Genomic DNA, 12,925 nt, shown 5'->3' on the forward strand with positions numbered 1-12,925 from the left:
GCTCTAATACCATTAATGTAACATCCCAAAAATTTTACACTTAACCAAAAACATAATAAGGTCTTTACATTAACAAGAGAATACTGAAACCAAAACTCAACTTATTGATTATTTACCAACTTAATAAAATATTTTTGATTAACTAGAAGTCTAGACAAGTTTTGAATGACCCTAAAATAGACCCAAGAACTCAATTTCTCATATTTAACCATTACCTTAACTTCAAGCCTATTAAAAACTCCTTTTTAGATCAAAAACCAATATATAGCTTAGTCTATTCTTTGCTTCCCAATACCACATCAATTTCATACAATTTACACTCCTAAACAGAAGCATTCAAAAGATCATATAAGTATCAATTCACAATCATTAATAGCATCATGCATCAATTAGGCACACATACTTATCAAAACACAATTATCACTAAACAACCATTTCAAATTATAACAAAATCAATTGAACATCAACCTTACAACTTAGCAACCACAATCCATACTTCTTAATTCAAAAATAAAGAAATTATTATTTTCCTTTAGCTACTAGAAGACCAAACTATCCTAAAGAACTCCAAACATCTCCCACAGATCAATGACACTAATTGTGCCTACAAATAACAAAATCATGATCAGGATATGTCGTTAAGACCACTAATCAACAGGAAATCTTATAGAAGACTTAAACTTAACATACAAAATAAAGAAGGTTAGCATGTAGAGAAAAACGAAATTGTCTAAAGAAAGTAACAAAAAGCCAACTTACTCACTCTATTAGAGAAACCAATCGGTTAGACTTGGAGATCTTGCTACCGCGATCACTCATGCAGTCTCTAATATTCAAACAAATGAACACAATAAAAAAAATCTTCTAAAGAAAAGTCAGAAAAATCTAAACAAATAATTTCTAAAGAAATAATATGTTTTTAAATAATAAAACTCATTTATAATAAAATTATTTATATTAAAATCTTTAAAAATATTCAAATCTTACTATTTTTAAACTATTACCATTCCTAAAATACATCTTTACAAAATAGATACCTCAACTTCAATTACAACTTGAATTTGATGTAAAAAAGAAACTAAGACAGCCGCTTTGTCTAAATTTTCTTTGCAATGTAAGAACTAAAACTTTAGTGAGAAAACAAAATCCCAAAAAGTTCCTTAAAAACTTCAAAAATCATATATCAAATCAAAATTGAATACTGTCAAATAAAAAGATTTTGAGTTAAAAGTATTTTTCTTTTATCTTTATCTTGTAAACATAAAAGGGAAAGTCTCGTAAAGTTATTTTAATAAAAAATAAGGTTAAATATGTTTTTAGTCCCTATATTTTGGGGTGATTTTGGTTTTAGTCCCTCTTTCAAACTATAGTACAATTTAGTCTTTCAACCTTAGAAAACTCTGGTTTTAGTCTTTTTTACCAAATTTTTTTAACTTTATTTACTGTTTCAAACGCGTTTCTCAGTTAACATTGGAGCAAAAATGTGTCAAACAGTGTAAACAATCCAAATGCTATAATGTAACATGGTTGAAACAGCAAATAAAGTTTAAAAAATTTGGTAAAAAGGACTAAAACCGGAGTTTTCTAAAGTTGAAAGACTAAATTGTATTATAGTTTAAAAGAGGAACTAAAACCAAAATCGCTCTAAAGTATAGGGACTAAAAACATATTTAACCCTACAAAATACACAACTATCTTAAAAATAATATAACACGGTGGGAGTCGTAAATTAAGATGTTATATATTACTTTTACAAATGACTATAACGATAAATAATATATATTTCCGAAACTAAAAAAAGTAATTGATTTTTTACTATTAAGAACACATTTAGACAAATTATAAGAAATTTCAAAAAAGAGAACTAAAAAATAGAAAATATTTATAAGTTAAAACAAATTTATGTATAAATTTAAAATTTAAAAGTTAGAAAATTCACATAAGAACTTCCACCCATTAACTTTTGCTGAAACAATTTTAACTTTAAAAAAAAAATCATTTTTATTATTTTATAAAGAAAAAAATAAAAGGAAAAAATTGTTAGAAAAATGCCAGCTAAAACGTTGGTCGCCTTTCAATTCAACGGCCTAACTGAAATGATATATAGTTTAATAATTAGTTGCTTGTCGTGTTAGAACGTTGGCATCACGTGTTCTTCTATCAATTTCCTTTTTTGGGTAAACAAAACAGGGAAATGCGACAACTTTCGGCCATTCATTCTTCCCCTACAATAAAATTCCGAAATTCTTTATTGAATTTTTGTCTGATCTTATTAATATAAACAATTCTGATATATGAAAATCTATTAAAATGATTTATGATATGTTAAAATCAATGAATTTTAAAAATATATTAGAGAGATAATAAAAAATAATTTAAAGAAAATTTTATGTCTTGATCATTCTGAATAAGGAAAATGGAACAACAATTTCATATATGGTAAGTAATATTAGAAAAAAGAAAATTAAAATCGACAAAATTATTATGAAACATGTGATATTATTATTTTATCTATAAATATTTTGTAAACTCAACTATCTGATAATTTTTTTTATCTTTTTACGAAAAAAATACAATAATTTGGTGGCATAAGCGGAATGAGAACTTGAACACGCTTTCCTTGAATTTGTCCTCACAACCTAACAAAGTGCATTCATATCTTTCATTATCTCAGCACCTAAAGATGATAACAAATTCAATGCAATTTAGTGATAGATGGATGTGTTGTGTCTGTCAAAATAATTCCATGTTACCTATTTCAAAAGTTAGTAAAAACAAGTTATTATGCTTTTAAAACAATTTAAGATCACTATTAATTCAAATCTAACTTTATGTATATCTTATTTTTATAAAATTTATAAGGTAACAAATTTTCTTATTTATAAATTACTCTTTTCTATTATTCGTGCTAATAGACTGACAGTAGTAATTGATCGATTAAGAAGGTCTTTGAGCATGGTAATGAATAATAATAACCGTCATTGACTGACAGTTAATAGAAAGATGTTTATTGACAATGAATCAGACCTAAAGGTAAACCTATTTTAATATAATATATATATATATATATATATATATATATATATATATATATATATATATATATATATATATATATATATATATATATGTTTGACAGGAAGCTCAGGTAACTAATTCTGAGTACTTATCTCTATTAAACATTATTACGCAAAGTCACATAATTGAATGTCGAAGTGTCTTTACCAGATATCTTTCCACACGGCTTGGAGAAGAAGAAGAAAAAGCGAACAACATAACTTGAATAACGGACGACCACCAGGAAGCCCATTCAACCTCTAAAACAACTTTGAGTAAGAATCTCAACATCTTATCCCAAACAATTTTATTTTTAAATTGTGTTAGATTCTTAATATAATTTTATATGTAGAGATATGAATATCTTGTATATAATATTAGATATTTGTACATAATTTTATAATAGGTGATACAATTAATTTAACCAATTTCGTTAAAATATATTATGATATTATATTAAAAAAGTAAGTTTGAGTCTATTTATTTTCACAAACATAGTGGAATAAGTATTGTTTACTTTTATATGCTATAAATTGAGTTAATATTGATATAAAATATCCAACATTTAATACTTAAATTAATTCAAATATTGAGTTTTACTTTTCAATATAAAAGTAGAGTTAAAAAGTGTTTTCATATTTTTCAAATGAAATTAGCACATTTAACTATTTATAGTCTAATTTTTTTTATCAGCATTTATAGTTTAAAGTAATAAGTGGTTATGATCAATTTTCAAACCAAGTGTTTTCTTTTAAATATAGTATTTGATCTCTTTCTTAAAAAGAAATATTTTTTATATTTGTTTTGTTTCCAATTTTATCGAGGGATATTATTAGTTTTGATCATTATATATCCGATGTATTGTTTATTTTAGAATTTGTTTGACAGAATTTTGTGTATCTCGATATATGAGAAGAGAAAGAAATATTGAAACTATCTTAGATTTTGAATCCTAAACGATGTGAGAGTATTGAATATAGTAGGAACATAAAAATCCAAGTCAAGGTTTAAGGAAAACAAATGAATGTTCCCAATAGAAGGTTTAAGGAATCGACTCTCAAGTCTGTAAAATGATTGAATCTTTATATATAAAATGCAAGGAGTATTAGAAAGTGGGTTTTTAGGCGTAACTCAACCTCACAAAACCGGCTTGTAAGGTGAAGTTTGTACCTTTGTAGGCTTAAAACCAACTTTCTAATATGGTATCAGAGCCATGGTTAAAGCCTATCTTAGGGAGTTCTAAGTGGGTATTTCTCTTTCTATTCCACCTGTTGTCGGGACAGTATTGAACCACCTAATTTCTTTCTAATAGGGAGGTTTAACACATACATAAATTTCCACACTTATCTGTTTTGGGTCAAGTCCTCACGGATTTGTTTTTGGTACCACTCCAAAAGTTCTCTTACCAATAGAGATATCTTATATGTATATAAACCCATGTCCATATCTTATTTTATCCTATGTGAAACTTTGTTTATATCTAACATAAAATAGTAAATATGAGTTTAAGTGTATCTTTCATTATTACACGTGTATTTACAAGATTTTGGAGTAGTGTATAATTTATGTGATTCAAATAAAAAATATTTTTTATGTTTTCATATATATACCTTTGCACTATTTTTCAGGTTTTTTTTTTTCATTATATTACTCCATATTATAAATAAGTTATTCTTATCAACTTTTTTTAATTAGCACTTCAAATGATAAATCTTTCTCACATATAATCAATTCTGTATGTAATATTATCTCTAATTTTTATCTTTTATATATACTTGTTTTGTTTTCTTATTTATTCGATAATTTTTTTTTAGAAAATATGTTTTATCTAATGTTGATTATGTTTTTTTTTTTAATTTGTTTATTGTCGTTTCTTTGTCATTTCGATTTCAAAGTAAAAGTAAAAAAGAAGAAAGAAAAAGTAAGATAATAAAAAAAGTGATATAAAAGGTTAACAACCGAGGACAACAAGAATTCTGAAGAGAGGAAGAAAAAGTACTCATAGGCACGTGGAGGATCCTTCGCCCATAACTCTCGTAATTTATTTGTTTATATATATATATATATATATATATATATATAATATTGAAATTTAAACAATTTTTATTCTTTATAATATTTTTGCAAATATAATTATATTATTTTATTTTAACAAAAAATCCTTTTATTTTATGATTTTGATTTATTTATTTAGTTTAATGATAGTTTTCTTTAAAAATCCATTTTAAAAGACTATGAATAATATATTTAATTTTTGTAACATCCAATTTTAATAATATAAAATTACTAAAATAAATGTTAGATAGATGCTAAAAGAACAATTACATAAAACAAACCTACCACAAAGAAAAGATCTACTTCTATAAATCCATTTAACTATACCTTTCTTTCACCCTCACTTCTCACTAGAGTAACTATAAAGACCTTTTTTCTCAAACAAATCGTATAATATTTAGAACATAGCAAACATGAATCACATATAACATACATCAACTCAAACGTTTTATCATTCAAGGACCTAGACTGAGTAACCAAATTTAAAATGAATAACGAGTTATGGCGGGTCGTACACTTGTGGTGGTCTTTACTACTTTGCAAAATCATTGCTAATGAGTTTCACCCTACCACATTCACAAGGTTAGTTTATAATGCGCCTTAGACCTTACTAGAAGCGCCTAAGACTAAGACTTCCTACTACTTTCACCAGATGTGTTAAACCTCTATACTTGAGAAGGAATTATCATTAGAGTGTCAAGATAACCCGCAAGACTAAGCTTCCTGCATTCATACTAATTATACTTGAAACTACCGATAAGAAGTTCCTCCTTGCATTAGTGCATAATGAGGATTTTAATGTGCACAATATGCTTTGGTTTCTAGAAAACAGAAGTATAACAAAATGCGGTGGTATTTTTGTAGTTTCAACAAACTTATAGACCTCGATTCAAGAGAAACCAAGGCATAAAAGCCTCTATTACCTCAGTTATGAAGCAACTGAGGCGTAAAACCCTGCAAAAATTTACTTGCTTCTCCTACAAAACAAACTTTTCTTCTTACACCTTTTCGAGGAGGAAATACTACCTCGTTTAGTCAGAAAACTGAGACATAAAGCCCTTTAGAATCCCTTTGCAACCTTGCAAATTCGCTGACATTTCAAATCGAGAAGGACATACTGGAATTGAGAAATAAAGCCTTTTAAAATCCCTTTGCAACTCTGTGAATTCACTGACATAACAGGTTGAGAAGGACATACTGCCTTATACCAAGGCATAAAGTTATGACCAAAATAGATATTAAGCCTTTTTTTATTTAAGTTTTAAATTTTCGATTTTTCTCTAAATTTTTAAAATAAACTAAATTTTTAAAACATTTTCTTTTTTAATTGGCCCTCCAGTCAATATCTTGTTGCGATAATTATTAAAAAGATTTAAACAAATACTTATTTTACCGACAACTATCTGTTGTAAAAAGCTGACAAGACAGTATTTCCCGAGGCATGTAGAGTCACTGTCCTTAAGGACTTATCTATGGTGTATTGCGCAAGTCTCCCAAGATACAACAGAACTTCCCAGAATATCTCTGAGGATCTCAAAACTAGCAATGATCTCTAAAAGAGTATAAAAAACAAACTCATAATATTTTTAGAAGGAAAGAAGAGAGAATGAGAAAATGATAGAATGAGAGAAAATGGTTTTGATGTATTTTGGAAAGGAAAAAGTTGTTCTATTTATAGAACATGTAAAGCACAAAGTAATAAAGCAAAATGAACGTTGCAACCATTAAAGAAATTGAACATTGAAAGAAAATTAACATTGTCACCCAACGTTCCAAAATTCAAGCTCACAATTAATGTTTTTAATGACAAAGTTTAACCTCTCAATAATGCAGTCTCAAACTTTCACACATACCATAGGAAGGGACATAATTGATTAGAATCAATTTAGTGCTATTAGAACTAATAAGTGACTTGTTTTTACCCAAATGAACCTTACTCATGGGATCTCTAATCATAAAGGTTGGGTTACCATCACTTGTTTGTTTACAAGTGGCATAAGTCTCATTCCCCTCTATGTTTCTAATATCATTTTTCTTCTCAAGGGTTTTTGAGTAAAGCCTTTTAATACTAATCTTGCCTTATATTTCTTTATGGATCCATCAAGGTGATATTTCTTCTTAAAGATCCACTTACAACTAATGGGTTTTGCTTCTTTAGGCAAATCTACTAAAGTCCAAGTATTATTTTTCTGAATTGATTCAATTTCAGTCCTAATGGCCTTATCCACTGTTTTGGATCATGAGCACTAGTAGCTTCTACAAATCTTGTTGGATTATTATCAACAAGATAAGTATAAAAGTCATCTTCAAAGGAAGTTTCCTTTCTCTATTTTTTACTTCATCTCAAATCCTCATTCATGGTATCATTATTATTATTATCATCAACAAGTTGAGACCTTTCACTAACCTTTAAGTGAAACACATGTTCAAAAAACTCATCATTTTTTTGTCTGCATTATAGAATTTCTATCAAGTATGTTACTTTTAACAACTAGAAACCTATAGGCAACACTATGTTCAGCATAACCTAAGAACATACAATCAAAGGTTTTAGAGCCTATTTTTCTTTTCTTTTCTTAGGATCAGGTAACATCACCTTAGCTAAACACCCCCACACTCTTAGATATTTAAGGTTAGGTTGGTAACCTTTCCATGACTCATAAGGAGTTTTACCGGTTTTCTTATGAGGTATTTTATTTTGTAAAAAACATGCAATAAGCAAGGCTTCTCCCCAAAGGTTATCAGGTGCACTAGAACTAACAAGCATAACATTCATCATTTCCTTAAAGGTTCTATTTTTTCTCCCAACTACTCCATTAGACTCGGGTGAATATGGTGGGGTCACTTCATAGATAATCCCTTTAACACAATAGTCATTAAACAAAACTTACTCACCACCCCTATCTGATCTTTTAATTTTCTTATTCAACTTATTTACTACTTCTACTTTATAGGTTAAAAACACATCAAAGGCTTCATCTTTATGTCTGGTCAAGTAAACTTTGGTGTATCTAGAAAAATCATCTATAAAAGTCACAGAATAATTTTTACCTCCTCTAAACATGGTTTGTTTTAAATCAGCTAGATCAGTATGAATTAACCCTAACAGTTCAGATTGGCGTTCTACAAAAAAAACATGTTTTCTTTGCCATTTTAGATTACACATATATCATACTTATTACTCTGTTTATTATGCATATTAATTAATCCTAGTCGTTGTAATTTCAAAACATATCATGTCCTAATCTAGCATGTCATATATCATACGGGTCAACAATATATGCAGAAGAGCTTGATTCATTAATATTTTCAGAAACATTTAGAAAAAAGAGTCCTTAATCTAGCACATCACTCAAGGCCAGAGTCTTTCCATATGTAAGTTTGAGAAGAACTTTTCTTTTTCCGAACAGGAGTGATGTTGGAATCATCGAGGTAGACGTGTTTTTCTCCATCCCTTACACTAGTGTAAGAGGTAAAGACATTTCTGTTTGCACGAATATGCACCAGAGTCTATGTCAGGTGTGCAAAATATTTCTATGCCAGTGGGTTTAGATTCACTAAGACAAAGACTATCTCGACTTCAGAAAAAGCTTAGTATTTTTTGAAACGTGTATAACTAGCTAGGATTTCTAAAAAAAAATAAAAAACAAATCCAAAATATTTTTAAAAAGAAAAAATGAGAATAAGAAAAAATAATTTTGATGCATTTTAGAAAAGAAAAAGTTGTTATATTTATAGAACATATAAAACACCAAATAATAAAACAAAACAAACGTTGCAACATTAAAGAATTTGAACGTTAAAAGAAAATTAACTTTACCACCCAACGTTCCAAAATTCAAGCTCACAATTAATTTTTTTAAACCACACATTAACTTTTCCAATAATATAATATTAATATATTATAACACTTTAATTAAAGTGTTCTACTTCTGCGTAACCGACTGAGAGAATAGATGAGAATAATGATCTTTCGAATCTCGATATCTCTGCAACACAATGCAAACTAAACTTCATTTCCGCATCAACATGTCATAGCAGATCATCACAGCTGTTGCGTTACGAAGACGAAGAAGCAACAGATATCGGAATCAGATCATCAAAGACGGCTAAGATCTCACACGTGTCCAATTCCCAGAGCCATGATTGCTTCATCATATGCAACCTCTCACCTATATATACATACATCTCATCTCATCTCTTAACCATTATTATACCTATCTTCTTTACTTTCTTATTCCCAAAAAAACCTTTATTTTTCTTCTCAATTTGTGTCACATGGCTTCTTCACCACCCTCACTCAACCAGAAACAAGAGGGTATGCATGTTTCATTTTTCTTAGTTTGGATCAGAAAATTTCTGTTAAAAGTTTTGTTTTTTCTTCAACCATTGAACATGTTTGCAGAAGAAGCAGGTATGCTTGGAGAGAAATCCATTTCACTTGAGGAGAACGTTCTGCAGAAGCATGCTGCATTCTTTGACATAAACAAAGATGGTGTCATATATCCATGGGAAACTTTTCAAGGTTTTCACTGCTTTTCCTTTCCCCTTCAATTCTCAACTTTTTTCCTTCTTACAAATGATCATTTTGGAGAAAACAAGGTTAGGGTTTTTAGGGAACAATCTTGTCCAAAACTTGTTTTTTTCAGTATGCCACAGTTCTGCAAGAAAAGATCATGATGTAAAAGAAATGCTGAAATGAAAACTAGAATTAGAAAGGGAAGAAAAATTAGAAACAGTTTTTTATCATAGAATTTGTCAAAATTTGATAGTTTTGAATAAGTGCAGGAATGCGTGAAATTGGGAGTGGGATTTTATTGTCCATTGGAGGTGCTATTTTCATCAATGTGTTTCTCAGTCAGACTACTCGTCCGGTAACTCTCTCTTTCCCTTTTTGAAAACTCTTATGTTTTCTTCAAGTATTTCTCTATTTTAATCTCTACTTACCATGTTTCTCTTTAAATTTATGATTTTTATCATTATCTTTTTTTTAAAAAAAAATGAAAATAGTTGGTTGTTTAGATTTGAATTTCAAAGTATGATAATTTCACCAAACACAAGAACATAAAATGTTGTATTAATCTACTCTTTCTTGTATTAAAACTTTTTTAAGTCATCATCTTTTTAATGTGAAAGATATTAATGGGTTTTACCCTTTTGTTTTATAATTACTTTTTTTATGATTTAAAATGAAATTGATTAAAAGGGGTTATTTTTCATAAATTTAAACCCTTGAGAATCAGTAGAAAAGGGTGTATTAACAATTTTAGCCTGAAACAAGAAAAAAACAGTGACGGAGTGATGAAATTACAAACCATTGCCCTTAAAATATCTCTTATCCCTTTATGGGAGTAGAGAAGGTATCTGATCTCTGGGCCATACTTTAAGAAAATTCTTATCTCCAAAATAATTTTGTGGAAAATAAATAATAATTTATTCTTAGTTCATTACTGAGAACTCTTTCTTTAGCCATACGTTTTAATAATTACAATTTATTTTTTGAAAAATGAATCATTAAGGATTACATTAAATTAGAGTAATTACCTGTTGTCTTTTTGTAGTCATACACTTTAATGACCATTTATTTATAGTGTAGTATATTTAATAATTTTGTCTTTATTTTATAGTAAAGTTAATTAACCATTTTATTACTATATTTATTTATTACATAAAAATATAGATATAGTATTGTTGTGCTTGTATTTCCGTATAATGATAATGTTAATTTCCAATTAAATATAAATAAAATGCAATACTAATATTTTACTATAAGCAGTTTGAGTAAATAAAACAATATTAACTTATCCATTTAATAATAATTTCGTTATCTATATATTTAGAAAAAAAAACATTTAATTGATTCAATAACTTTTTTAATATTTTTAATTCTACTATAATTAAGTAAAATAAATTGGTGAAAAAATGTCTGTTTTCTATAACTTATTAACTTCTCATGATGTAGGGAAAGTTTCCATCATTACTTTTCCCAATTGAAGTTGAAAATATCCAACGAGGCAAGCATGGTAGTGACAGTGGAGTCTATGATACTCAAGGAAGGTATAATTTTTCAAAATTATATCTTTTGGTAACAATTTTAGTCATAAAATTATAAAACATTGTTAATCTTCAAGATCATTGATAAATCTCTATTTTTTATGCACTTTATGGTGTGTTTAGGTTTGTTCCTCCAAAATTTGAAGCAATTTTCAGCAAGCATGCACATACAAATCCAAATTATTTGACATATGATGAGTTGAAGGAAATGATTAAGGCAAATAGAGAGCCTAAGGATTTAAAAGGAAGGTAAGTTTGTCATATATGATTTATTATAGTATTATATTTATCATCTCATTACAAATAAATAATATTATTAAATGTAAAAGTTATAAATTGATCATGCATACTTAAAATTATTTTCACATTCAATTCATGGTCTTTTATCTATATCCATATTAGAAGTATAAGGTTAGAAAAATATGTTTATGATGTTTGATTTATCTTTTTAAAGTAATATTTTCGATCAATAATGTGATCATGCATGGTTTTTAGCCATGTTTTCTTCTTCTTTTTTTTCCTAAAAAAATATCATTGAACATTTTATAATATAACTCCTCAAATTTAAATAAAATTTTGTTAAAAAAATTACCATATCATAGCATATTACTCTTGATTTTTTTTTTATAAATACTTTTAATCAACCGAACTCAATTTAGTAATTCCTAATAACCATATACTTTCTCATATTTATGAGCTTTAGCAATCTTTATTTCTGGGTATGATGAGGAAATCTCTCTTAGTATAAAATTTATCGTAAAAGTTGAGAATTTAAATATAGTTTGTGACAAAATCTCTAGCTATTCTATGAAATTAGTCATAGTTTTTCATTGCTTTGCCATAAATTGGAGTAATTGTTGACATATTGCAATGCACAGAATTGGTAGTTTTGTGGAATGGAGCATACTTTACAAACTTGCTAAAGATAAGAATGGTTTGCTGCAAAAAGATACAATCAGAGGTGTTTACGATGGAAGCCTGTTTGAACAGCTGAAAAACCAACACTCTTCAGCCAAAAAGAAGTAAAAAATCTCAGACAGTTTAACTTCTATGATGGAAGCTTGTTTGAACATTCAAAGTGTATGCTTATTTTTATGTCCATCGTTGTTGTATTTGCCAAGTCAAAGCTCTGTGTCATCATTTGGAATTTACCTAAAAAGTTTGTACAAACAGAAACAAGAAGACATCATATCAAGGAAAAAGTTTTTTTTAACAATTTTTATTTTACAATTTTTTGATAACGACATGACAGTTTGAAAGTGGTTGGTTTTAAATATTTTTTCTGTTTCTATTGTCAAAATTGTTAAAATATCAGGATTCTTGTATTAAATTATTGTTCATACATATTTCCAAATTTAGATTAAACATTTGTATGATGATGAAATTGGTACAAATTTGTATACTACTTTGTTTATTTTTTTATTTTTATATGTTTTGAAAATTTTGACACATCAAATTCAGTTTTAAGATAATCAAGACCATCACTGGTATAAAATCAACCTTTTGAGTATGTCAAATTAAGTTTGTTTTCAAATTAAGAGACCTAATAAATGTCACTAAATACAAGTTCATGTTTTAAGTCTGTTAATTTCATAACATATTTAACATACTTAAATTTTGATTTTAAATTTACTGGAAGTAAATCAGATTTAAATTTTGTATCTGTTGAATTTCTTAATCGACTTAAATTAATATTTTAAATCTTTTTTAATATAATAATACTTTAATTTTGTGATAGTATATATGGTTTTGGTTTTCT

General features: G+C 27.5%; 1 protein-coding gene across 2 annotated transcripts; it reads left to right on the forward strand.

Annotated features, from left to right (window-relative positions):
- The first annotated feature begins 9,082 nt into the window (after positions 1–9,082).
- LOC106776310 (probable peroxygenase 5) lies at positions 9,083–12,410 on the forward strand. Of its 2 annotated transcripts, none has more exons than XM_014663719.2 (6): positions 9,083–9,430; positions 9,527–9,637; positions 9,901–9,986; positions 11,075–11,169; positions 11,290–11,415; positions 12,045–12,410. In XM_014663719.2, exons 1-6 carry the CDS (start codon positions 9,271–9,273, stop codon positions 12,190–12,192), a joined length of 726 nt encoding a protein of 241 aa, XP_014519205.1. In that variant the 5' UTR covers positions 9,083–9,270; the 3' UTR covers positions 12,193–12,410. The 2 variants fall into 2 exon arrangements, with proteins under 2 accessions (XP_014519205.1, XP_014519204.1); XM_014663718.2 differs by having other exon boundaries at positions 9,087–9,430; positions 9,518–9,637.
- The last annotated feature ends 515 nt before the right edge of the window (positions 12,411–12,925 follow it).

This window comes from Vigna radiata, chromosome 11 (genome assembly GCF_000741045.1).
Source record: "Vigna radiata var. radiata cultivar VC1973A chromosome 11, Vradiata_ver6, whole genome shotgun sequence".
NCBI classification, from domain to species: Eukaryota; Viridiplantae; Streptophyta; class Magnoliopsida; order Fabales; family Fabaceae; genus Vigna; species Vigna radiata.

Coding starts and splice junctions, on each gene's coding strand:
- LOC106776310 (XM_014663718.2), top strand. CDS start 9,271: ATGCAACCTCTCACCTATATATACATACATCTCATCTCATCTCTTAAC. Junction 9,638..9,900: donor TCCATGGGAAACTTTTCAAG/GTTTTCACTGCT, acceptor GAATAAGTGCAG/GAATGCGTGAAATTGGGAGT. Junction 11,170..11,289: donor GTCTATGATACTCAAGGAAG/GTATAATTTTTC, acceptor TGGTGTGTTTAG/GTTTGTTCCTCCAAAATTTG.